Genomic DNA, 26852 nt, shown 5'->3' on the forward strand with positions numbered 1-26852 from the left:
ACAAAGATTACTGAAGAGATTTTCCCCAAATTATTCCTTCATAAACTTCATAGTTTCTAAAAGGACTGAGAAGAAAAAAAAAAAAATTAAAAAAAAAAATCACTCCTATCTTAGGCACAAGAAGGAGGATTTAGGGAGCTACAGGCTGCTCTGCCTCACCTCAGTTCTTGGAAAGTCTTACAGCAAGTTAGCCCAGAAAAAAAGCATTTTCAAACATCTGAAGGATAACGTGGTCATCAAGTGCAGTCAGCATGGATTTACGATGGGTAGGTTGTGGTTCTACAAAACACGGACTTGCTTAGCAGAAGAAGGGGGAATAATGGATGTGATTTACTGTGCCTGGCTTTTGACACTGTCTCCAACAACATGCTCACAGACAAGCACACAAAGTACAGGCCTGGTTAAACAGATGGTGAGGAGTTCCAGAGAAGCATACAGAGGGCAATAAGCCACCACCAACTGGGCAATACAAAAGCAAAAGCCAGCACCACCCAGGACAACTCCATCTCTGCTTCCAGCCTGAAGAACTGGCTAAGCACTTCCAGCCTTACCAGTCTAACAAAAATTACTGCTTACCCTAAGACATATAAGCAGCACCAGGGAAGGTTAGACTGGACATCTGGAAGCATTTCTTTACTGAGGGTTGTGGTCAAACACTGGAACAGGCTTCCTAGAGAGGTGGCCAATGCCCCAAGCCTGTCTAAGAGGCATTTGGACAATGCTCTTTGCAACACACTTGGTCAGCCCTGAGCTGCTCAGGACAAGGTGCTAACTGTAGGTCCCTTCTGATGGAAGTATTCTATCCTGGTATAGAAGAATTATGTATTATACACAGAGATGAAAGTTGCATTTTCCTTTGGCAGCCACATTAGGTGATAATTGGTTTTCCTTGAGCATCAGAAAGACAAAGGGAACTCTAGAGGAGATACTGAGGACTTATCTGGAAACGGCTTCTGCTCACTAGAAGAATGCTCCTTAATCAAGCCATTTTCTCTCAAAGAGAGTTAAACACAACATTAAAGGTTAAGAGGAGGACAGAACTTCAATCAGAGCAGAAAGAATCAGAACTAGATATTATTAGACACCCATACTACAGTTAGGTTGATTTATTGATTTATTTTACCTGTTCTAAAGCACTAAAAAAATAATCCCAAATACAGTATTATATTTGAAAAGTTAAATTTTTAGTCTTCCTGCCACATGAAATAATAACTACTGCTGCTTTCCCCAGCTCATAGATCAAATGATGCATCAAAAGAAGTTGAAGTAAATTGCCCAAACCCAGTGAGGAATTAGTTTTAACAGTAATAATTTAAAAAATCAAAATGTCCTACCACCACTGTCTCACTGCTATATGTAGAAAACAGTTTATCCTTCCAACAGCCAGCAAAGGGAAAGAGAAATACAAATGCATTTAAACAAGGTGTTTCCTACTTGATTGTGAAAAATGAGAAAAGATGCTTCTGACAAGTGATATTTGCTGTAGAGGAAGCTAACATTCTGATGGAAAATGTTAACTCACTTCCTTCGAACATTTGGCTGAAACGATAGTCCCTCTGTAGCTGAGAAGCTGGAAAGCAGAACACTTCTTCGTTTATTGCTTGAAACTCAGTATTTCTCCAAATAAAAGTAGCCCTGAAAATCTATTCCTTTCTACAACCCTTAGGACTCCTTAGAGAATGAAAACCCCAAAATAGCTAGTTCAAGGAATTTAGAACACTCTTGCCCTTGATCTTTTAAAAGTATTTCCCCTCCCACTCAGCTGAATTTTTTTACCTTCTTAATTTCAATGCTGCTATTTGCAATTCCTTTTGAGTTTACCAAGGCACTAGGCAGGTATCAAAATGAACCTAAATCCTGTGAGAATGAACTTTAACTCTGTCTAAAAACAAAAGTAGAAACACTTATTTATAAACAAAAATGAAATTAACATCTCTTAAGACTTAAATGATATTTAAAAGATCATTAACATGGGTTCCTGTATTTACTGAATTTATTTCACTGAAATCAATTGTAAAAACAAACATGTTAATAAAAAATGTTTGTTTCTTCATAGGCCCATCTTTCCTCCCTTCACTGGTTGCCCAAAATTGAAATAAAAGCTAACACTGAGTAGAACTGTGTTGACCTTTGTTAAAAGGTACTGATGAATAAAAGTGCTTCAGTTGCCACACAGATTCATACAATTGGCACATGTAATCATGGTGATTATAGCACAAACGAAAAAGAAAATGGAAAATATTTGCCAAGTGGCAAATAGACTAAGTCTGTATTGAAGAAATTACTTGTATGCTTGTTTGCTTTAGGACAAACAGTATGTACATTAGAGAAATGGCCCTCGTTGTATTTTAGGTCAACTCCAGTTTTAAAAGGCCCATATTCATCAGTGTTCCCTTTCATGTACTTCATACAACTTAATATTATTTTGACAACTTTTTCAGTTGCTCACTTTTTTCTATCCTTACTATGGAAATATAACATCAAATATAGCTGTTTGGGAAAAAAAAAAAAAGAAAAAGGTACTAAGAAGTGGGATCATTCCTGATCTGGCATGGATAAAATTTGAAGAGAACATTAAAAGCAAAACAAAACCACAAACACCACCAAGCCCCTTAAACTTCCATACTAACTCAGCTCCTTTATCCTGAACAGATGGTGGGCTCTGTGAATGTTTACTGAACATACAGTGTAGTATTTCCTTTCCTGATCTTGGCTGTATCTTACAGAACAATCCAGATCATAACGTTGTTTCTTCTAACATTCGAAAGTTTACATCAAACTGGTTTTTTATTCCATTTGATTGGCTTCATATAGCTCTTCTGCCAAGGACACAAATATTCCCTCTCTCATTCTCATGCCATTTAATTTTTCTGTGTTAATTAAAGAGATTTAAGTCTTTTAATTCTTTGAAAGTCAGCTTCCCCACTGTATCACCAACACTACTCTATTCAAAATGAATGGGCATTTTAGATTGGCTCCCAGTGGTGCTTCTATGCAATATTGTCATTAACTTGATAATAAACCGCAATAGCATATATAGTCTGCAGCTAGAAGCAGTTATAAGCATTTTTGAAGATTTAATTTAAAATTAATTGTAGCAATAAGTGCTCCAAAAGGAATAACATAAAATTCACTAGCACAAACAGAATATCCCCAAACTTCTGGAATATATACACACATCTATCTGAAATAGGGATTAACCAGTCATTTTGTTATGATGAAAAGCATCTCAAAGAGATACCGGACAGGAACCTGACCATGAGTCCAAGCTTTCTTTTTCTCCTGAGATACAATACAGCAAGTGTTACATGCACAAGATAATGAATTATGTTCTACCAGGCACTAATAATTACAATCATGGGTTTTTTTGTGCACCATATACACAGAACAAGATGTACACAAGAGAACCTGGATCCCAGCAAGAGAAGAGTTTTAGAAAGGAAGGGTCAGCACTACATCTGGCAATAGCAATTCAGTCTAAAAAAGGTCACTATGCAAACAATCAAACAGGCTGTCTAGAGATGTTGTGTATCCCCATCATTATAAAGAAGAAATCCAGCAAATCTCTGGTTTAAGGACAGGTAAAATATAGGCACTAACTAGTATTAAAGGAATTTGGTCTTCTTTATTGTTGCAGGGTTTTTAGTATCTTCTCCCCCACACACTTTTTTTACTTAAATACAAGCAGCTTTACAAGTCCTAGAGAAAAAAAAAATTGATTCAGTGAAAATGAAACAAGTAGTTTTAGAAATCTTTATGTTTACAGAGTTGGTGCTTCTACCATTAGAACAAAAAGAGGAAAACTGGAGAAATACTAAAATTTAAAGAATAGTTAAACCTAATCCATATATTTCTTAAGAATAAATCTGTTGATCTTTCTGATAGCTGGTGTGAAGATACTATCATTTAAACATTCTCTTGTGATTTATCTCTTTTCATATTGATAAATAATCTTCTACAAACTAATAAAAACCAATGTGAAAACCATCATGGCCATACACTATCAAAACATATACTGGAAATTCTTCTTACTGCCCATTAACATCCACATAGAAGGAAAAAAAGGTTGATCCCATTCTATGAACATTTGTATTTAATACTAAAATGAAGATTCAGTGATTGGGGGCAAACTCTAAATGACCCAGTATCTACATGACACTGTAAAAACTACATACAACATAGCATTACGAGTTCATTAGCTTGCAAGAAAAAGGACCATGTCTACTATGCTGTTACAGGAGCTAATAAACAAAGAGCACATATGTTCTTTAGAGAAGTGCAAATGCAACTTCTCTACAATAGTTTGCTTCTTCATCTAATGTGGAAGCCAAGATATACCTACAGAAGCCTGGAATATTATCATCAGAGTGCTAGTACAAAAGTAGTAGCTGCTGAAGATGTGTCTGACCATCACAGAATTTGCTACAGAAAGAAATAGACAGCAGGCAAAGGTGATAGGCAATTCATGTTGCTGTAATCATCTCACAAAGCCAGACCAATTCCAGCTAATACAATTCTGCTCTGCATTATGTTTTATGTGAAACATAATAGTTAGAACACTGCTGTTTCAAAAGGAAGGGAAATAAAATATTCATATGTTTGTTTTCATTATCCGACCTGACACCTCTGCAGAAAAGCACACCCCCATGCTGTTGTGCTGTCTTATACCATGGGCTCACTGGAAGTTTATCAGTTCAAAAGACAGACTAATGTACAAACCTTTTACTGGGCAGCCTCACCATGAGAAAATCTCATTAATGTCCTCCTGACTGCTCAGTATGCCCTGCCTGGCTTTGAAAAAAAAATGTACTAGGGGTAAAAATATCTTTTTACATGCTTTCTTCTTCTGTGTCAGATACACAGATTAAGAGGTCTATTTTTTCAAATGCATGAGGTCTGCTTTCCTTCAAGAAGTATTCAGATACCAGGGTGGTTTATCTCATTTCACTGAATTTACAAAAACATCTAAGCGTGAGCACTTTGGTGGTTTTGTACTTTCTGACACTGATGTGACATTTCTCAAGCAGCAGTGGCATTTAAAGTCACACTGAGCTTCCCATCTATAAACAGCAGGAATAGTGAGGTTTAAAGAGGAAGCTTCACATGCTATTTTCAACTTCTAAGCTTCCTAGTCATACTGCTTATTCACAGTTTTAATAAACAATGATAAACATACTGCCAGGCACAGTCTACTATTCCATATTTAACATTACTTAAAAAATATGTTTCAGTCATGTAGCCAAATACAAGAGGTATGTCTGGAAACAAATAGTAGCTTTTAGTAGAATATATGACAGTTCTCTTAAAAACCTCTTTGTCAGCACTCGAAGTACACAATGATGAATCCCCCAAGTGTCTGAAAAGTTTGGGGTTTCAAGCTTCACTAGAACAAATTTGACTGAATGTTACAAGAACAAAAAGCAACCTCACCATTCGATGTGTTCAATTTTTTTTTTTCATGTCTGCAACAAAACACCAGAACATATCTTGGGTAGAGATATGGTAGAAAAGGCAGTAAACCAGACTGCTTTAGGAGAATTGAGAACTCTCAGCATTCCAGATCTTTTATAAACACTCTAGACAAATGTGGTTCAGGAATAACCCATGAGTAACTGGTCTTGCCTTGAGATGCATGAACCTCCTTTTAAGTCTTCTGAAAACTAGTAATTTGCCCTTTTTGATTTTTAAATTTTCCTTTAATTGAAGAACTCTCTGATTTTTGTTACACTTCAGAACATGTCCACAAGTTTGATTACAAAGCATAACAAAAACGAAAAGCTTCCTATTAGACAAATTTATGCATCTTTTCTAGGATAGGTACTTCTTCCTTACAGGAAAAAAAGAAAAAAAAGTCCTGCAAATCCAAAGATTCACTCTTATCCAAATCTTTACTTTCCAAGGACCTGAGAAAGCTGCCAGATCGTACCATCTCATAAGAGGTTGCTAAAAAACATATGATATAAAATCTCTCATGATCTCGGGTAACAATTTTCAAGATCTATGAAAAAGCAGAAATGACAGAACAAATCCCTTGAAATCGTAAGAAGAATGAGGCAATTATCCAAAAGTTGCCCAACTGAGGAAAGAAGAATGTTCAAGACTTTCTGAGACTTAAATTTCATAGTGAGACTGAATTCTGTACTTCTTTATATTGATTAGGGAAAAGCAAGTTTTATAGCTCTCATCAACACACATAAAGTTAGTATAATAAAAATATTCTATAAGGTCCTAAATCATATAAAGGCCAGAAGCAACCACATGTAGAATGGAAAACTGTCCATACAAGTTATGAAACAATTCTTGTCCATAAGTATTACATACTTGCAGTCCCTCTGTTATCAAGCCTGCAGGTCCAAGCAGAAGGTTAATTAAGAATAGAGCTAATTGTTAGAGCTTCAATAATTGCCATCATTAGAAAATCAGAATACCCAGCAGCTCTACTAAAATCTTGCATCTATTTGCTTTATATTTCCAAAAGGAAGGATGGTTTAGTTTCTACATTATTCAGTGTCAGATACAAATGAATGAGATCAAATCCCTTCTTTGCTCTGAACCTCCTCCACGAAGTCAGTCACACTGTTACATCATCTGTATTGCATTTCTTAACCAAAAGGAACTGATATATTTCACAGGGATGTGGCAAAGAATAATACAATGAGAGATTATGAAATAAATATTTCATACAAGGACTGTAAGGAGGTACAATACATTTAATCTGGTCTTTTTTCTTCTTTCTTTTTTTGGCCCTTAAATGCATGAGCAAGAACCTAATCATGTATGAACTGTAAGAGACCTATGTTAAGCTAATCATAACCCCCAAAAAATTAATCACTGGTGTAACTTGGCTGAAGTTAATGAAGCTGCAACTACTGAAACCCAGTGGTGAATTTAGCCTAGAGTGCTGTTACAACTCTCCCCCTTCCAACAGGAAGTTATTATGGTAAATTCATTTCAGCTCTAATTGTGTAAACAGACATTGGCTATATGAGCCGTCTCTAACAATTTACACATCCTTTTGACTAACAGATCTTAGGGAGGTTTTCTGAAGCACACAGTTACTAGTTTCTCCTTACGGAATTTGAATGCTTGCAATACCTGAGCCTGTAAACAGAGATCTAATTTGTTTCAGATCAGCTTTTCAAAAAACTATGATCAAGGTCACTTTAAGTAGTTTCCATTTTAAAAAGATCTTTCCATTACAAAATCCCTACTATCACAAACACTAACAAAAACTCAGTACTGTAAGGTGGTAAAAGCTAATTTCACTTAAAACCCAAAGTGAGATTGTTTCAGTGATTCCATGACAGAAGAAGTTAAAAGCCCATAGAGAAATTGAATGACTGTTATTTCTCCTTTTGTTAATGATGTTATATTTCACTAGTAACATAGTAGACTTCAACAGTCATGAAAAGAAAAAGAGAAAAGCCAGGTAAGAAACTAAGCAGCTCCCAATATAACACTGGACAAAGAGTAATTTTATATGCCAACTCTTGCTAAGATCAAATCTTCCTAGGATCAAATGTGTAAACTCTGCATGGTGTACGTCACTTTATAAAATAAATACACGAGTCAGTGAAAATGCCAAAATACTACTGAACAACTGACAAATGTGTAATTTCAGGACAAGATGCACCCCAATTTGTTTATTTTGCCAAACTGGGTCAACTGTAAAACTGTAAAAACAGAATGAACAACACCTGAACTGTGATCCAGGTCCAGATGAAATGTTGGTCTGAAGTGATAAAATCATCATGCCCTCACTCAAGAGGCTAAAAGCACATAAAATTCCAAGTTATAACCATTAAGAACCTCCCAAATGTACGTTATGAATTTCCATATTATTTCAGTAACATATTCATCAAGTGAACTTAAGAATCTTCCTAACATGCTCATTTTACCAAGATAAAATGAATACCATGATTAGTTTTATGTTCTTTCTTTTTTAAAAGTTATTCTGAATTAATCTGAACTTGCCCTCCAGGGCAACACTAACGTTCCAAACAAAAAACCCAAAGAAATCATTGGCATGGACAGAGAAAAGCAGTGCTACAGCTCACATTCTAAGGCCACACATTAGCAATTCACTTGGGACAGGTGGAGCAGCGTAATGGAACAACAGTGGAAAAAACTTCACAAGTGCGCTAAGCAACTCTGTTCCTAAAAAGCAAGCACCCAACACAGCAAAATTTGTCTACAGCAATCTCTGGCACTAACAGCATTTCACCTCTACACTTTCCTTATCAGTTAGCCAGACAGTTTCAAAGACATCACAGTCATATATTAACTAGATTAATAAGAAAAAAAACAAGTAAAAAAATTTTTGGTGCGACAGGCTCTCGAGCAAGGCAACATTTCAAAAGCCTTCTGGATAAAGACTTACGATGAGATAGACACACAAACAAACACATGCTGAGTGAATTTAAGTCAGAAGAATTTGCTCACCAGAATTCAACGAAGAGAAATTCTGAGAGAAATAAACAGAAAAAGCATCTATTTGAATGTTTTCGCTCCTGCCCACAAAGGTTTAATAGTTCTGGTTTTTTGCATGCACACAAAAATTATTTGCAGTAAATTTAGTGCTGATGAAAGATGCCAGATTGATAGCCCTAGGGACTGAGATTCTCTGTACACACAAAGTACAGAGTGAGAAATCTGTAACCCTGCCAAAATGCCTTATAATACACAGCTTATGCAACCATCTTCACACCACAAAACCCTTCACCTCTCCACTGAAAATGTCAAAGATATTGCTTAGTGTTCATTAGAAGGAAAATAAAACATGGACACTGTTGTTAGCATCAACAGGGACAGAATTCAAGGTATCAGATAATTTTAAAAATGTTTACTTTTGTTCTGAATGGTTCTTTTGTCAGCTGTGAACTTTGCTGCAGTGTTTGTAAGGTTGCAAAGTCAATCTGCACCTGGTCTGAAAAAGCTTTCCTATTAAACAGCATAGTATTACATAAGAAAAATAGCAAAGGAGTGGCTTAACTTTTTTATTCAAATAAGCGTATTCTAGCATACATGACCTCACACCTAGTGCTCAGAAACTATCTCAAAGGAGAACTGACTTGATAGTTTCACTTAATTGGTACCTAGGCAGTCACTCTCCAGTGATCTGCACAACTGATCTAACAGACTTTTAATGGGCAGTAACTCCCTATTAATCAGGTTTTCAGCGCTAGGCTGAAATCCACATTGTCACATGGAGCAGGCGAGCGTCCAAGGAACCTTGGATTCTAATTTTCCTTGCTACTAATAACTTGGCCAAACAGCAAAACTCCCCCCACTCCCTAGCCACTGTCCCCCATCCAAATGTCAAGTAATTTTTAATTGTCAACAGAGGACATGTAGGAAAACAGTAAGTTAAGGTTTATAGACTGCAACAGCTCTAAATACAAAATTTCTGACCTCCTTATAAAGGCAAAGACTTTCACTTCAAAGGAAGATGTCCAACACAACTCACAGGCTGCAAACTCACTGGATCTCAAACCAGATTGTGGCATAGGATTAAATTCTATTTCAGTTCTTGGGAGATTTCCTTTGTGCATATATGGGCTTGGAGCGGGGGACAGCGATGGCTAGGAAATATGACAAAAGAATGAGACTACTCTCTAACAGATTTAAAAAAATTAATTCTTCCTAGAGACTCTTTTCCTGAATATGTAGTGCTTAGAGCACTTTTGAAAAGATCTCTTACCACTCCTGCTACTATTTTCCTTGGTCACCAACCAAAGCATTACAACAAAATAATTCAAGTATGCTTAATAAAATATATGAAAACAAGAATTCTGCGTCATCCTGCATCTCAGCAAAGCAGAGACATTTCTGTCAACTCAACCATGTAGCAGATTATTTTATTTTCACATTTTCACATTACTGAAGCAAATAGGCTTAATAGCTCTATTGTAAGAGCTTCTTTCATTTCTGTTGAAAGCTTTTTCTGAAAGTCACATTAGAGGTAGTATTTGGTAACATGTAAAACTTTCAAACTTGATCTGTATTCTAAGTCTTTAGAGGAGACTCTATGGTAAGTATCCACTAGGAGGACAAGGAAAAATACCATCATGCAATTTTCCATTGAAATACTCATCAGTTTCTTTTTGTGGAAGATAGAAATTCTGCCAAATTTGTACTTAAAATGAAGCATGGGCATAAGAGTTTGAAAAACTGAGATCAAGATCCAGGTACTTCTGCAATTTTCACCCTTACTGAGAAACGATTGCCAATATTTACTATGGCTAAGTGGTTACAACATAGCAAAATAATACTAAAAGACTAATGCTATAATATTAACTTGAAAAATAAGCTTTAAATTGGGCCAAATAAAGGTAAATGCAAAAGGTATTTAGAACCATTGAAAAAAAAATAAAATCTCTTTACTATCCTTTTGACCCATACAACTAATGAGCTCTTTTGGTTCAAGCATAGACTGGAATCCAATCAAACAGGTAACCCTTTTGATTCCCTCTGATTTATTTCAGGAAACAATAATTAGGAGGAAACAATTCCAGAGCACTCAACAATGCACATACATTACAAAGACATAAGGCTGTATGAGGTAAGACTGTAAATTCAAATATTTGCACGTGGTGATACCTGGATTAAACTAGAACACATCCATAGTCAACCATAATGTAAAAATAACTGTTCAAATGTCCCTGTGACACACTTCAATGTATTAAACAATTTTCTACATTGTAATTTCTAAATAAAAAAAAAACCACTTACCATTTTCCTATGGTTTCATCAGTTTGTCAAAGATAATGACCAGGTCATAAAGAGGTAGTCCTTTATGCATGAAAGATTCAGCATATACTTAGCAGTTCTAGCAGGGGGAAAAAACCAAACCATGAGTTTAGCCCATAGAGACCTGCAGTTCACAGTCCAGGCAAGCACTAAGCTAAAATAAATAAAGTCATGAAGATCAGTGTATCATTTCTAGTGTAAGAAGACTTGTCAGGGCATTTTGTCATCTGGTTTTTATTAGCAAACACTCCTTTGAATAATCTCAGTTGCTCTGAACAGTCCATTCAAAGATGACCCTAGCACTCCTGAGTCATCCAGCTGACAACAAAAACTTCCAAAATTCATTAATTAAGCTTAAAACTAAACCTAACTTTTCTGTGGCCATAGCTGTCAATAAACTTTGATAAGGAATGCTGAATTAGGACATTACTAGACACTTGCTTTAAGAAAATCAAGTTATGCTTGATGTTCTAAAAGTCCTACAAATTACTAAATTATCAGACTAATTAGTAAGAGAGGAAAAAAGCTATTAAAACATAAAGTCCAGTTTAAAAATGGATTGAGGTCTATCCCATCATCCAGCAGAACAATCTGTCCATTTCCCTTAAGGCACAGGGAAAACTATTACAGGACTCAGCGTAAAAAAGCTGAGTATTTAAAAATAAATTGCAGAATTGAAGGACTGCTGCATTTGCTAAGGCATTTTTTTAAATTCAGCCCAGCCACTCTTCATGCCACATGTAGGTCCCCCAAAAACAGAACAACAAAGCCACAATTTTCTATCCCAGTTTTTGTTTTTGAACAATATACCAAACAAAACGACTTTGTTTAGTAAGTAGAAAAGTGTTAATTTCTCATTTCACAAGCACAGAAACAAGATACAAGAAAATAAGCAATTTGCAAAAAATCATACAGAAAGTCTACTTATCAACCATTAATTTGAAGACCAGGTGTACCCTGTGATTGCCAGATCTCTCTTGCCTTCTGCACAAATGAGACAGGGAGCAGGGAAACACGTTTGGAAGGATTCCTCTCCCTTCCCCCATCACACTCCGGCCACTCACCTGCCACTGACAGGTTTTGGCACAGCATCCCTGAAGGATGAACTCCAGTTTGGCAGAACTTGAAAACGTTTTGAAGATTATCTTAAAGTTATTTCTCGTTCAGGCATTGAGGACATTGCCGAAAGGACAACGTCACTGCTATTGAAAATTACAGGTTTTGCATAAACCGTGATTGCAACAAGGTACGGAGCAGAGAGAAGCCGGCAAAGACGGATGCCGGAGATCGGCCGGAGCAGAATCCTGCACCTGCTGAGAGCGGCAGGGCGATACAAACAACCGAGTCCCGAAGTGACTATTTAGCTGCAGACGCGGAGATCAAAGACTCCCGTGAAACACCCAGGCAAACCTCAAACTAAATACGTAGCTCCTGGGACTTCACCGACACACGGAGCACACACATCGCTCCACGGGCGCCCGGCAGAGCGCTGCCCGCCGGCCCGAGCCCCCTCCCGAGCCGCCTCTCGCCCCAGCCCTGTCTGCGCTCCGCTCCGGGGCACCGCACCAGGGCCAGGAGCCGCGGCACCGCCACCTGCCCACCTCGGCCGAGGCGGGCAGCGCGCCCAGCCCGCCCGGCACCGGCTCCTTCCCGCCGCCCGCCCGGCGGCCCTAGCCCGCCCTGGAGCGCCCGGTGGCGGCCGACACAAGCAGAAGGCGGCGGCGGCGCGCGGCACCGGGGGAAGCATCGCATCTTCCCCTCCTCCCCCGCCGTCAGCTCACCTCAGCTCCGCGGCGGCTCGGGCGGCCGGGACCCGCCAGCCGGCATGGCGTGGAGGCGCGGGCGCTGGTGCTGCCGCAGGCTGCCGGCGGTGCGGGGCGGGCACCATAGAGAGGGCGGGCGGCGGGCGGAGAGCCCTCCGCCGGCGGAGCGGAAGCGCGCTGGAGAGGCCGGGCAGAGGAGGAAGTGACGCCCCGGTTGCCGCGGCGATCACGCACCCGGAGCTGGAAGCGCGGCGCGGGCGGCGCGGCGATGCTGGCGGGCCGGGCGCCGCTGGGCGCCGCGGGCTGCGGCCGCCTCCTGGCAGCGGGGCTGCGGCCGCTGCTCTGCGGGCTGTCGCCGTGCTGGGTGACGGCGGGGCGGCAGTACCCGTCCCTGCGGGTAGCGGAGCCGGCGAAGGAGAAGCGGCTGGTGCGTAAGGAGCAGCGGAGCAGCCTCGTGGTCCGCCGCTTCATCGCCTGCCCGCAGCTGGCGCGCACCGTGCGGCGCTGCCTGCAGAGCGGAGCCGGCCTCGGCCCCGGCCCCCAGCCCCTCCTGCTCGAGTTCGCGCCCGGTGAGCTGCCCGAGGCTCCGGCGCGCCCCAGTGACCTTGGGGGGGTCAGTGCGAGCTGCCGCCCTCGCCACCCGCCGTGCTGGCACCCGGCCCCGCGGAGGGCTGGGGCTGCTGCCGCGGGAAGGGGCTGGGGCCGTGCCTCTGCCGGGATCTCGGGCGGGGGTGGCAGCTGCGCTGCGTTCCGGCGCTGCCCCGGCCGCAATCCCGGCCGGGGGATGTCCCGGACCCGCGCCCCGGCACCTTCCCGGGACATCTGGGTGCGGGCCTCGGGGTGTGCCTGGGGGCCCCATTTATGCAGAGCCTGGGGGATGAGTGGGGTTGCAGTCTGGAGGCTTGAGTCACTCGTGTTAAAACTTTGCTGTAGAGTGACCAGAGATGGTATTTTCTGTCACGTAATGCTGTGGTTTTATCAGTAAAAGCACACTCAGGATTATGGGCTATGGCAGATCCTCTGCAGTTACCTAATGGTTCTTTTGTTTGCGTTTCTGCAGAATGTATTTTAAAGAAAATATGGATAAGGTTTCACAGTATATTTCAGTTGGCAGAAGAAAAAGTAATAGAAATATTTGAGACGTTATCTGCAATGCTGCTCAGTATCTAATTGTAACGCCGTGCTTAGTGCAATACAGTGAGAAATCTCGAGCAGGCTGCCTGTAAATCGTTTCTCTAACTCTTGTTTTGAAGTGTGTTTAACAAACACACCTGTTGAAGGTGATATATCCCAACTATTGTGCTGGGAAAATCACTAAAGATAATCACTTAGAAACAAAAATGCACTGCTAAATTTTTTTTTTTATTTTTTTTTCTTTATTTTCCTGCTTCAGGTCCTGGGATTGTGACTCGATCTCTGCTTGATGCAGGTTTTAGAGTGGTAGCTCTGGAAAGTAACTCAGATTTTCTTACAGACTTACAGGTATACTTTTGATTCAGTTGCACGTTTCTAAAACAAAATTAAAGGGAAAATGAGAAATTAGGTTAAATTGTTGTGTAATTGTTGGATCAAAAAGGAATTAGGCAGTGCTTGTTACTTGCAACATCTGACATACCTCATAACACTATGTAGTTTGGCATTGTACATCACAAATGCTGGATGTTTTTTAATGAATTTGGCATTTTGTGTATGTAGGAATTGGAGTTCATACATGGTCTTTCTATGCATAAATAAAATTTCATGCCTAAATTTGAAACTGATCGGAGTCATTGTAGATGTTTATGTTTAAGCAAGAGTTTTGTAAGAAACTGTAAAAATCTGTAAAAATACTCTTAGTTATTCTGATTATGTCAGTTTTATTTAATCTGTTTTCCTACAACTGACACATGTGTTGTCCTCTCTGCTCACCTGGGCTTTGCATGGATTCAAAGGGGGTCAGACTCAGAGCTGCAGAAGTTGCTCTAGAAGGTTTGCATTACAGAGCTGGTTTGGAACCAATGACTCTCACCTGACTTAAAATGTGTATAAAAGGTATCCTCTCCACAGATATGAAGAATTCTAGTTTCAATTTGTTAAAAGAAGCAGTTTGCTTAGTTTTGTATTTTGTGTGTTTTTTTTAAAAACATGGCAGAACATCTTACAAATTTTTGAATGTGGTTTAAAGCTGAAGTTGAACAGCACAAAAACTGTCAAAATGTCCTGCACAGTGAAGGAGGTAGTTATTTTTATCAGCTGAAAGAAGCTATTCTTTTTATCATCTGTAAGAAGCAGCTCCGAGGTTTGACTCTTTGACTGGGTAACAATTTTAGGTAGTGCTGGAATGCATTTTTGTTTGGGTTGGGTGTTTTGCAAAGCTAGTTACTGTATCCAGATTTCTTCAACTAAAGTTATTTTTATTCAGTCCCTAGAAAATAGCCTGGATGGGCAATTAAAGGTGATTCATGGTGACTTCTTCAGACTGGATCCTTTGGCTAAGGGAGCTTTGAAACCACCTGCTGTGTCTTCTGACCAACTTTTTAAAACCATGGGTGTAGCAGCAGTTCCTTGGAGGGCAGGTATATGTTTATGATCCCACACGTTACAAACATGTGTTTCAAGGGTGCATAGGCAGTTGGGCAAAAACTTGGGGATTTGCTTTCAGTATATATATATATATATATATATATATATATATATATATATATATAAAATATTTAATTCAATGTTCTATTTAATACACATGCTGGATTGATAGATGCTGTTTTCTACATTTCAGCTTTGCTTAAGACTCATGATAGCTTCAGAACCACCCCTCTCCCCCTCACCCCCCCCCCCCCACCGCCCCATGGCAATATCAGATTATTTTCTTGTCATTTAAAGTTTTTGTCTCATGCAAACTGGGCTTAGCTTTGACTAAGGCTTGAATTGTATTCATTCTTGAACAACATGAACTTAGAGACTTTCTTAAGTTTTTTGTAGTTAAGACATTAGAATTAATGAGATTGTGTAATACTTACTGCAAAATTTTAAAGATACTTTTGCTATTGTGGGAAACAGATGTTCCTTTGAAAATTTTTGGAATCATACCGCAACCGTTGGAAAGAAACAGACTTTGGAGACTTCTTTTCGCCATGTATGAATGCGGTTCCATATACAGATACGGAAGAGTAGAACTCAACCTCTTTATAAGTGAAAAAGAGTATACGGTATGTGCAAAGCATTTTACAGGTAATGAAGGTGTAGTGCTTCACAGAACACAAACCCATTTATATTGTGTACCTGATGTTTTTGCTAGTGAATTTTTTTTTTCTACCAGAATTTTTAAGTGTTGTCAGTTTCCTACTTGTTTGCTTGATGCTGTGATAGCACTATTAAGAATCATTCTGTTGTCATTTAACTGCAAATTTTAAGTATACTTGAGAAAGTATATGCAGCAGCAGACTAGCTGCTTTCCATTGTAAATTGTGAGGTGATTAAATTCTGTGCCATGCTTTTGCAAAAAGCTTTTTATAGTTGCAGGTAGTAGTTAATGAAGACTGAATTCAAAACACAAAAACACAAGTGAAGAGGATTCCTAGTCACTAAATACTGATACAGTGAAATGCACTTGTCCTCTTGAGCTGTTTTGTATGCAGTACTGAAAATAATAGAGGCAATATATAATGTTTTACACTACTTTTTATTAATGCTCTGTACACTAAGGTGCAGAGCCTTTTCTGGATTACATATTCCTAATTTATGCTGTCCCAAAGCTCTAGAACTGTACTTATACTTCAAGGATGACTTCTTTTTCTCTCCCCCCCACCCCCACCATGAAACTGGGAGGTTTGTACAGTCATAAACCTTTAATTACTTGAAGTAGACAAGGACTTCCAGGTCTGCTTACACAACCAGTGTTATGTCTAACACCCCACTGAAAAAAATTAACCATCTTAAGTATATTCTTCTGTGAAATGACAGTTTGGACACCACTGAAATACCCACTGGTATAGTATGTTTTAATGGTCAGATGTTTACTAAATACAGGGCAGCCTATTCATTTAAGGTAGTCCCTGTTTTTTTTTTTTTTTAATTAACTTTTCTGGTTATAATGTGAACTCTGTTACATAAGAGGTGTGTAGTTAAAGCTATTGGAACCTTCTTTAACTAGACATTGTTGGATCCTTTTTGTTGGTTGTTCTGGCTTTTTATCATACGATGAGGCTATGTAAATCTATTACACAAAGTTAAATCTCACTGCTACAATTTACTTCTTTCCTTGCCCTTTTTGAGAAAAATCACAAGCTTTTCTTTTTTCCTTGCCCTAAGAGTTGTTTGCTTTGTAACATTGATCAGGATGATGACTGTGCAAATTGCTTCATGTTCAGCGCAAATGCCTGATGTTTTCCTTACTCTGCTTTGTGTGTCTTCTTGGGAATATTATCTTATCAGTGTAAACTGATAACACTGCCAAAGTTATGGTTTTTATAGGAAATCTGATCCTTATTTCTCTTCTGTGTGAAACTTCTCTGCCTTAAAAGGGACCAGAAGGTATATTCTGGAGAGTCATACATGGTTCAGTTATCCAAATAACTGCTGTGAAGAAATACTTCAAATATTACATCTTCTAGCCCTGTCTTCTGACAAGATAAATTAAATAACACAAAGCACATGTTAGAGGCCTAATGTAACTTTACCTTGGAATTTTAGACTTAACTGAATTTCTTACTGTTTTATATAGTCTTTTCACAATCTTGGTTTTTGCAACAAAAATGGTTGCTCTTTGCCATTTTTTTAGGTATTAACAGCAAAGCCTGGGAAGTCGAAGATTTATCAAGCACTTACTGTACTTGCACAACTAGGGTATGAAATTGAACTACTGCATAAGGTAAGAGTTTTGTACCAGCTGATATGGCCTAAAGCTATGGACATGCATTTAGAAAAGGGTTTATAGTGGTTTACCATTGCAAACTAATTAGAAGCTAATTTGATGTTTAAATCAGTTGGAGAACTGTAGTTCATTGGGTCTTCCCTCACATTCTTCTTTGTAGGAGGATGTGGAATGTTGGAAAACTTTTGTAAAAAGCTAAACCAGTCATGTTTTGTGTATAACTCTTTCAATTAAGCAACATTGTTATTCACTATGATGTCAGTGTTTTCACTGCAAGCCATTGCACTCCAAAACATTTATTCTCAGATTCTGGTAGATTAAAAAAAGATGTTTGCACACCAGATAAACCTTTTCCATTTTGCTAATGGTTGTGTGAAACTAGAAGTCTGCTTTTCCAATTTGTCATAGTCTGCTCTTTGTTATATCCTCTGGATTTTGCCAACATGTATGCTTTTGACTTCCTAAGCTGTATTCAGTAGAAATTTTTTTGAGTCTTGGTGCTTTAATGTTCCAAGCATACCTGCTTCTCCTACTAGTCAGTACCTTCTTACCTTGTGAAACATGCTATGGTTTAGTTTTAAAAGTTTTTTTTATGTTGTCCCCCAGTTCCTCATGAGCATATGGCCTCAACTTTCAGTTAATTTATGCTTTTCAGAATTATCTTTGTGCTCTGTTTTTCTAGGAACCTACTGTCAAAGTTTAAATGTTTTGCTAATCTAAAATAAGGTTTCACTGTCCATTATCTTCCAAATACTTTATACTACAAGGTATACATTAAGGTAAATATTAAGTAGTTGAAGATTAGTACTTTTTGAAGGAGGTTACCTGACTAACAGGGATAAAGTAGAAGTGGAGGCATTTGATGTCTCTTTGCCTCAATCTTTAATAATACTGATAAGCCGTGGGCTGCTTGGCCCCCTGAGCCAGAGGACCACGAGTGTGGGAACTGTGACTTTCCATTTATGGAGACTGAAAGTGTAAGGGACCAGCTGTATCAGCTGAATGTTCAGAGGTCCTTGGGCCTGATGGAATTCATCCCAGAGTACTGAGGAGCTAGTGAAGTTATGGCAGGACCTCTCTTGATCAGGTACCAAAGGTCTTTGGAGTCTGGGGTAGTCTCTGCTGAGTGAAGCAGGCCAGTGTTATTCCACATCCCCCTACAAAGAAGAATGTGAGGGAAGACCCAGTGAACTAGAGACTTGTTTGTCTAACCTCAGTACCTGCAACCATTATGGAGCACCAGAGCCTGCTGGGTACTGTTGAAAGGCATTTGAAGAATAATGCACTCATCAGGCACAGTTAACATGGGTTCACAAAGGAAAGTCTTGTTTAACCCATTTGACACCCTCCTGTGATAAGGTCACCTGCCCAGTGGATGAAGGGAAAAGGTGGGTGCAATTCTTCTGGATTCTAGGGAGGCTTTTGATACTGTCCCTCACAGCATCTTTCTGGAAAAGCTGTCCAGCTGTGGGATGAGCAGATTCAGGGTGTGCTGGGTGAAGAACTGGCTGAAGGGCAGAGCTCAGAGGGCTGTACTGATTTGGGCTATACCTGGCTGTCCACTGGTCACCTGGGTGGTGAGTCAGCAGGGTGTGCCCTGGCAGCCAGGAGGGCACACTGCACCCTGGGGTGCCTCAAACAGCATCATCAGCTGGTCAAGAAAGGTGATTGTCCACTGAATTCAGTGTTGGTGCAGCCTCACCTTAAACACTTGGGCAGTTCTGGGCTCCACAGTTTAAGAAGGATGTGAAGGTCCTTGAGTGCATCCAGAGGACAATAACAAAACCAGTGAAAGGACCAGAAGGCCATGAGGAGCAGCTGAGGGCTTTGGGCTTTTCTTGTTTGGAGCAAAGGAGGCTGAGGGGTGACGTCACTGCTCTCTTCAGCTTCCTGAGGACGGGGAGAGGGATGTCCTGAGCTCTTCTCCCTGGTATCCCTGATAGGATACATGGAAATGGTTCAGAGCTGTGCCAGGGAAGGTTTAGATTGGACATTAGCAAGTACTTCTTTACGGAGAGGGTGGTCAAACACTGTAACAGGCTTCCTAGAGAGGTGGCCAATGCCCCAAGCTTGTCAGCATTTAAGAGAACATTTGGACAATGACCTTTATAACATGCTTTAGCTTGGCCAGCCTTGAATTGTTCAGGGAGTTGGATTAGATGATCTCACTGAAATGATCTATTCTATTCTAACAAAACACTTCAATTCCACGATACATAATACAATTGCTTCCTCCCATAGGAACCTTGGTCTTCATTTGCAACTAATTTGAAAAATGGAGGACTGGCGATACCAAAAGCTGGGGTAAGATTGTTGTATATGTTTTTCTTCTGAAGATGCAGCTAAACTACTTTTAATTAAAGGTTAAAGGAACTTTCTAGCAGCATTTACATTTTAGCTATATTTACATATAGCAGCATTATTTATTTTTTTTAAGAACTTTTCTAATTAATATTTAAGGCAGCATAGAGATTCATCAAAAGTGGAGTGAAGAATTGCTATTATCTTAGAAACTGAACTAAACTAATATCTTTATTGTCTGTGATGAAAAAAATATAGTGAGTAAACAGCATAAAGGAATATGAATAGGTAAAGTGTTTTTCAGAGGAAGTTACTGATGGTTACATCTACCTGCTTGAACAAAACAAGTATTCCCACAGTTAATAACACAATCAGTATGCTGATGGTTTTGATTAAAATAATTATTCACATGTGTATTATAGATTGCATGTGCAAGTTAATTGTGGAAAAGCAAGTGTCTCCATACTTAAATCTGAGAAGTGCAAAAATACCTTGTGTAAAGTTATTTACTTCTCTCCTTTGGAAAAGTAATGATGTTCCTTTGTATAATAAAGGAATATTCCTTTTTAATTCTGATAATATAAAAGCACATTTAATTAATATTTTTGAGTTTCATGCTCCCCAGAAAACTGCTATGGTGCTGTATTGAGTGTAGTTTGCAATACTTCTATAATATGTGAGTGACTGGGTGTGCTTTATATGCTTAGTTGTGTGCTGAAAAGCCATGTGGAGAGGCCCATCAGGTGGGCTATGCAAGATGTACTAGGACAACGTCAGAAGTACAGCTGTCAGATCTAATACATCCATTGCTGCCAATACAGAAGTACATTTATTTCCTTTGAAGACTCCACTTTGTCCCAGTTTTATAAAATCCTCATGTTGCAATAGTGTCTTAGTGTTACACTCACATAATTATGTCTTTATATATAAAAGGCAGGTCTGATACCTTGCATAGTATAGGAATACAATAGGCCATATAATATCTTGAAAACTCAAATCAAGCCTGTATTGTCCATTTAAACTAAGAAAGTCCAGTCCTAGAAATAAACCCCAAATGATAGTATCTTTCATTTGTTTTCTATTTCCTTTTCTGTTTGAGGCACAGGCACATCTTCCAATGAAATCATCTTGTTAAAACTCTTAATAAGAAATGTTATTGGTGGCAAAGATGAAACTCTTAGCTTAAGATAGATACTGTCTCAAAAAGTAATTTTTTTCAGTGACTTACTCTGTTTTTCTTGCAGCGGCTGCCAAATGACCATATCTGTTTGGTACGACTGACTCCTCAGCAAAATCTATTTACAGGAGGCTTGAAGCCCTCAAATGCATCTACCTTTATTTTCATGGTGAAACAGTCTTTTGCTAAACCTAAGTCTAAACTTACCGATAGATTAAAGTAAGTAAGAAAAAATTACAATTTTTATACTTCAGAGAAATATATGAAAATATTAAAATATGTTCCCGAAGCAGTATTTATTTGCAGATAAAATACTGCCTTTTAAAAAATGAACGAATTAATTTTTAATTAATAATCAACATGTAGAATAGAAATTTCATTTATACAACCTACTGTACAGTATTTTGGGGTCTGTTCCTGTCAGGAAGGTTGGAAAGTATTTAAAATATGCAGTAATTCATGTACCTCCAGTGGAGCTTAGGTCATGTATCTGCAAGTTTTCATTTATTTTACAGATGCAATAATAAAGCCACCAAGAGTTTTGCAGTTACAGAAACTAAAAGCTGAAAGAGATTCAGCTTACAACAGACATCAAAGTCACGCTAATGAAAACAGCTGAAGGTTATAGAAGGTGGAATGGGGACATCCTCAAATGGCTGTTATCTAATTAAAAACTTAGGCTTTAGACTTTACCAATTATGCAAGCTGTTCACATTTCTTTATGATCAGTAGATTTCTGTTTCCCAGATATGGAAGGTGTTCACAGTCTGGAAAGCATTGACTTCTTGCTGATGAGAATAATGAATATACTTCTCATTTGCTGATAGCAGGTTATGAAAGTTAATTTCGAGAAGGGGGGAGAAAATAAGCTACTAAATTCCAATAACTCTCTTAGAAAGACAAGTGCAAAGAGCTTTAATGGATTTCTTTCTTAAAGCTCAGTGGTATACCTCATCTCCACTTGGTCCTTCAGCTAGGAAGTTGAAGGCTTCTAATACGCATCTTCTGTGTATTTATACACTCTTTTCCTGTCTGGGAAATAGTTGATGTATGTGCACATTTATAAAAGTATAGCTTTCATAGCAAAGATGTAGATGTGGGGAGGGTGGATACATCTGTTTATGTATAGAAGAAAATACCTGGGAGGTGTAAGTCACTAGTTCATGCTGTACTGAGTCATCCTTGGATTTAATTTCTCCAGCACTGAAACACCCTTTTTAGGCTGTAATGCCTGTAACTGACTTAAGAATTTAGGGTGGATGAGGGAGAGAGAGCACCTATCCTGTAATGAGGAGGTTTGTGTGTTTGGTATTGTCTGTGTGTGCTGGGGGCTTAATTTGCTATTGATGTGTTTTAATAGCAGAGGTTTATTCCTGTTTGCAGTATGGATTGAACGTAACTTGTGTTGCAAGAAGAGGTTAGCTTCTTCTAGACGCTGTGAAAGAGTGAAGTGGACCTTTAGATAATGTTTCATGCTTTTTAATTTTTCACAGAAATAAATGCTCCATTATGATTTTGTTTGTTTGTTTCAGTTCGTGGAGCTTGGACAATAGTGACGCATTACTGAAAGCACTAGAAATTCCCAAAAATGCTGCAATGTGTAACTTGTATCCAGAAGACTATAAGCGTCTTTTTGAGGCTTTGCAAAACTCCGATTTGTTTGCTGAGACCTTCTTCCATGATGAAGTCTTGGCAAGTACAAGGACCATGAACTCCTAAATCTAAAGCTTTTGGAAGATCACCTTTGCTTCTGGAAGATTACTTTGATAAAAAGTGATTTAAATAAAATCGGACATACGGTTAGCTAGATGATTTCCTGTCCAAACAGGAAAAATTTAGCAAGTAACAAGAGCCCTTCTACTTAGGATAAAAGTAATGAATTCACAGTTATCTTTCACAATCCTATCTGGAATGGACAAGCTTTGCACACAATCATACCTGGAATGGACAAGCTTTGCAACTTTCGCAGGAGCTTATTAGCTCGTGCTACTTTTGGATGTACCACTTAAATGCAACTTTTCGTTACACTGTTGCTGTGTATTTACAACATATGAAAAAAAATTTAACAGACCAAATTATTATTTGTTTGGTTTTTATTTTAGTGCTTAATGATTTGAATGCCCTTTTGACAGATTCACAGAATACAAAGGTGTTTACAACAACTGAGCCTGCAACATTTTCTGCTTTTCTGAATTTGCAGCCTAAAGTCAAAAAATGCTAATAAATTAATAGTGGTATGTTAACAGAAGACAAGGTAATGACAGGGTGATAAAATATTAACTGAGAGTTGCTTAAAATAAAGATTATGATATCCCTGAGGAAAAGTTGTAACAGTTATTTCTTTTGAAAATAACAGAGACAACATGTACTAGTTTGTAATACAATACATAACCACCTACATGTGTATAGGGATTATTTTAGGTCTGAAAGTCATCAGAATATTCAGTGCTGTATAAATGATTTCAAATAAGGTGATTTTATTTTTTTAAACCTTTGCCATTAATGTGTAATACATGTACCAAAAAATTACTCAAAACCATATACTATTAAAATTCTGGTTTTAGCCATAGTACTCCATAAGGCAACCTGTTCCCAATTTCTCTGTTTTACCATCTAACTCTTCTGTTGTTGTTCAACAATGCTGAGAGGTTGTACTGTTTCTGTGTTTGTATTCTGTATATTGTGCCCTCTGGAAAGAGCTGTGGCAAAAAATACACTTCTTTAGCAAAGCACTAGTTTATAAAATGCCATTTTGGTGAAGGCCGGGCTATTTTCAGGCTGTGGATAACACTAGTGCCCCAAACAATACAAACAAAATTGAATTTCTTAAGGTTAGTGTGAGGTATAGATGTGATAAGCATTAATCTCTGTCTTCCTCCTGCAGTTCTGGCTGCAGATGACAAATTGACTTTGAGCAGCCTCAGTTCACTCTGCTAGCTAGAGTCCTCTTCAAGCTGCAGCTGAGCTTTTGTAATATTATGATGAAACTCCTGGAAAGGCTGAGGCTTAATTTGCCTGTCTCAGAGCCTTTATGGTGTTCTGGTGCAGGTTGTCAAGATTTCAGGCTTCTTTTCTGCTTACATCTCTGACTGTTTCAGAGATAGTCACTGTTAATTGTCAATGAATGGCAACTTTGCATTAACAGAAGCAATTCCACCTTTTTCAGTCTCATTAAATGGTAACTGTCTTATCTACTAGTCTGCAAGACTGCTGTGTCTCTTGGGCTGATTCCCCCTCCCCACCTTGAATCAAAACACCTTGCTCTTGTTGCAGCAAGGTGTCTTACACCTCCAACATACCAGGAGAAGTATTCTATACGTGAAATGTAAGACCACCACTGCCTAAATAAATTTCTTCAACTGTGCTGATAAGATTTCAAACACAAACTGAAAAAAAGAAATTTGTTTTATTTTGATGCTGTTGCAAAGCAGCACTTGATGATCCAATGCAGAGACTAACAGCAGGAGTCTGTAAGTGGAAGGAATATTGCATAACTGGGGACTTGAAATGAGATTTAATGCTCAACAGAAATGCACCATTAAGGCTAAGTGTGAGCAATGTTTAGCCCTGATCACAAATGTGAAATGGAGAGAGAAATGCCTGCCATTATAAAAATTATTTAATATTCATGGAAAAGATTGAAAATGTGAAAATTACTATTGTATATTAATAAATACACAGGGAGTGAAAATTAGGTAGGTCTATATATTTGATTAATTGATGCTATCCACTCATTAATTCCTACTGTTGTTGTATTTTAGCTTTTGTAGGATAATGTTGAACTTTCACTTCGCTTTCAAATTTTTAACTGTATATAAAGGCTTGTCATACATTTCTGTTACTATTTTTAACCAATGCTGTACTATTTGTATTCCTTTCCTTGGCATAACTGCCTTTTTTTTTCTCAAGACTGATTTAATACATGAACCTCTGAAACATGAACCACATGTGACGCACTATCTAGTAGAACACTTTTAAGTGTTGCTCTCACTCTTCCAATTTTTTTGAGGAGCTGCCCAAAAATGGTGTTTGGCATTCCATATTAAAGCACCAGTATATCATAGCTGATACATTGACTGTAACTTTGGAGATGCTAAGTCTTTTCTAGTGGCCCTCATCACTTGTGCCATCTGTCTGGGAAAGAAAATTATGACTGTGCTAGCAATTGCCTAAGCTCTTCCTAATTACCTATATTTAAATCATAACAAACACAAATAGAGACAGAAACAAACTTGGTCCAGTTAATGAGAAATTTTGCCACTTGGAATTAGGTCAGTTAAGTTGAACTCTATAGTCAGTTCACTTTTGATCTAGAAGAAGGGTTTGTGACCTTGTAGTAATTAACCCAGTAGATGCTGTGATAAGGGGTTGTTAAGGTGGAATGTGTCTGTACTGGCTGTAAACCTGTTCTGCATTGGACATTTTAATAATTAGAGCTCAGCCTTGCAGGCTAATGATAATGTTGATGGAAATGTCAACATAAAACTTGAGAAACAGATTGTGTGGTATAGTTTAGGATGTGCAAATGTGATAGGAAGAAACTGAGGCTTCCTGAGAAGCATGTTGAATTAATTGTTTTGTCAGACTGAACACTATCTGTGGGGCTGCAGATTGAAAACTCTGACTTGAGCTTTGTAAGACATTAATTAGCAAAGGCATACCTTTCTTCTATAAATGTTGAGAAAAAGGAAATAACAAGTTACTTTTCCAGAAAGTATAAGTCAGTAGGAGATGTTTATTTGCTCACATTATATCCTCATTTAACAGCTATTGCATCTTTCCTTGTGTGGGCTGTTTAATTTGTCATTGCTAAAAATAGTGCACTGACTGTCCCCAGCAGATAGAACACAACATGCAGCAAGCACAGGAAGCCCAAGGGAAATTAGGAGTAGTTAAGATACACCAAATGAAACAGTCGATTCTCATGATGTCTTTAAGCACTCATGTGGTTGATCCTATTGATACAAGCCCAGATAAACAAACAGCTCAGAACTTCCTGAGCTTGCTTCTGTCATTTGAAGGAAATGGACTTGTTTGGGGCAGGGAAGATACAATGGTTTGGTAAATTTCCCAGTTAAAAAAAAAATCAACAGATAAAATCTATGTGAAATTTATTATGAATTTGTGCTTAAAATGCTTCTGCAGTGATTTTTAATTTAACATTCTAGAATAAATTTTTCACTAGCACACCAACATTGAAAGTGAAGAGACCTCATCAAGAGATAATGTGTTCATAAAAGATTTATCTGTACTTACAAGCTTTCAGCTAATTAATAGATAGCTATTCTATGCTGTTAGTGATACAGATTTTGTACAATCCAAAATTTAACATTTTGTGTTTTGAGCCATATTTTGCTCCCAGAAGAGAAAATCTATTTTGTGCTGTGTTGTTTGCAATGGCTATTGCACATTTATGAGTAAGGAGCAGAATTTGAATTATTTCATTACTGCAGCTCTTTCTCTAAATTCATGTTGTAAAACATGCCGTCCTGAGATAGAAGAGCTAAAGCTCCATGACGGTGTCTCCTGGCAGTAAAGAGGTATGACTAATTCAGCAGCATCAGCCACAATTAAGTGATATTTCCTTCAAAACTGCCCTCATTACACTCTTTGACAGTTTCTTCCGTCCAGAATGTGTCATGCACTTCAAACAGCTGCTGAGAAGTCTGACCTGTTTAGGTCTGTGTATGACTTGGTCATATAAAAATACCATGCTGATAACAGGGATTAAATTCAACTAAATATATTCTTGGGCTAAATAAGCACTTACTAGTGTATATATACCTAGTATCATTATGCTTTCGAGAAAATTCAGACATGATTCCAAAAACATCCAAGTTGGGCATTCCATTGATCACCATTGCTCAAAGACTGTTGAATGGCCCTCCTAGGCACATTTGTCATTAACCCGTAGACGTAGCTATCCAGAATCAGTTCTTCAGGCCCTTCATACAGATGTCCAAATATCTAACACTGCATTAAAATGTTCAATGCTGTGTTTGAAAGCTTATCT

The 26852-nt window shown here is 38.4% G+C and overlaps 2 protein-coding genes across 3 annotated transcripts in view; one reads left to right on the forward strand and one right to left on the reverse strand.

Moving 5' to 3' along the window:
- Positions 1 to 12655, reverse strand: part of CNST (consortin, connexin sorting protein) — a 49293-nt gene extending 36638 nt beyond the window's left edge. Inside the window, exons 1-2 of one of the 2 annotated variants that reach the window (XM_053973559.1) lie at positions 12531 to 12655; positions 10732 to 10828 (exon numbers count right to left, since the gene is read on the reverse strand). The gene's annotated coding sequence lies outside the window, so the exon portion shown is untranslated. The remainder of the gene's footprint in view (positions 1 to 10731; positions 10829 to 12530) is intronic. The other variant, XM_053973560.1, reaches the window with a different exon arrangement.
- A 124-nt stretch (positions 12656 to 12779) lies between these two features.
- TFB2M (transcription factor B2, mitochondrial) lies at positions 12780 to 23498 on the forward strand. The gene is made up of 8 exons (XM_053972914.1): positions 12780 to 13081; positions 13906 to 13994; positions 14914 to 15067; positions 15549 to 15697; positions 17269 to 17358; positions 19603 to 19665; positions 20907 to 21058; positions 22372 to 23498. The coding sequence occupies exons 1-8, from the start codon at positions 12781 to 12783 to the stop codon at positions 22556 to 22558; spliced, it is 1185 nt and encodes a 394-aa protein (XP_053828889.1). The 5' UTR covers position 12780; the 3' UTR covers positions 22559 to 23498.
- Positions 23499 to 26852: the final 3354 nt, after the last annotated feature.

Source organism: Vidua macroura, chromosome 3, assembly GCF_024509145.1.
Source record: "Vidua macroura isolate BioBank_ID:100142 chromosome 3, ASM2450914v1, whole genome shotgun sequence".
In the NCBI taxonomy this organism is placed as follows: Eukaryota; Metazoa; Chordata; class Aves; order Passeriformes; family Viduidae; genus Vidua; species Vidua macroura.

Coding starts and splice junctions, on each gene's coding strand:
- TFB2M (XM_053972914.1), top strand. CDS start 12,781: ATGCTGGCGGGCCGGGCGCCGCTGGGCGCCGCGGGCTGCGGCCGCCTC. Junction 15,698..17,268: donor TAAGTGAAAAAGAGTATACG/GTATGTGCAAAG, acceptor CCATTTTTTTAG/GTATTAACAGCAAAGCCTGG. Junction 21,059..22,371: donor AAACTTACCGATAGATTAAA/GTAAGTAAGAAA, acceptor TGTTTGTTTCAG/TTCGTGGAGCTTGGACAATA.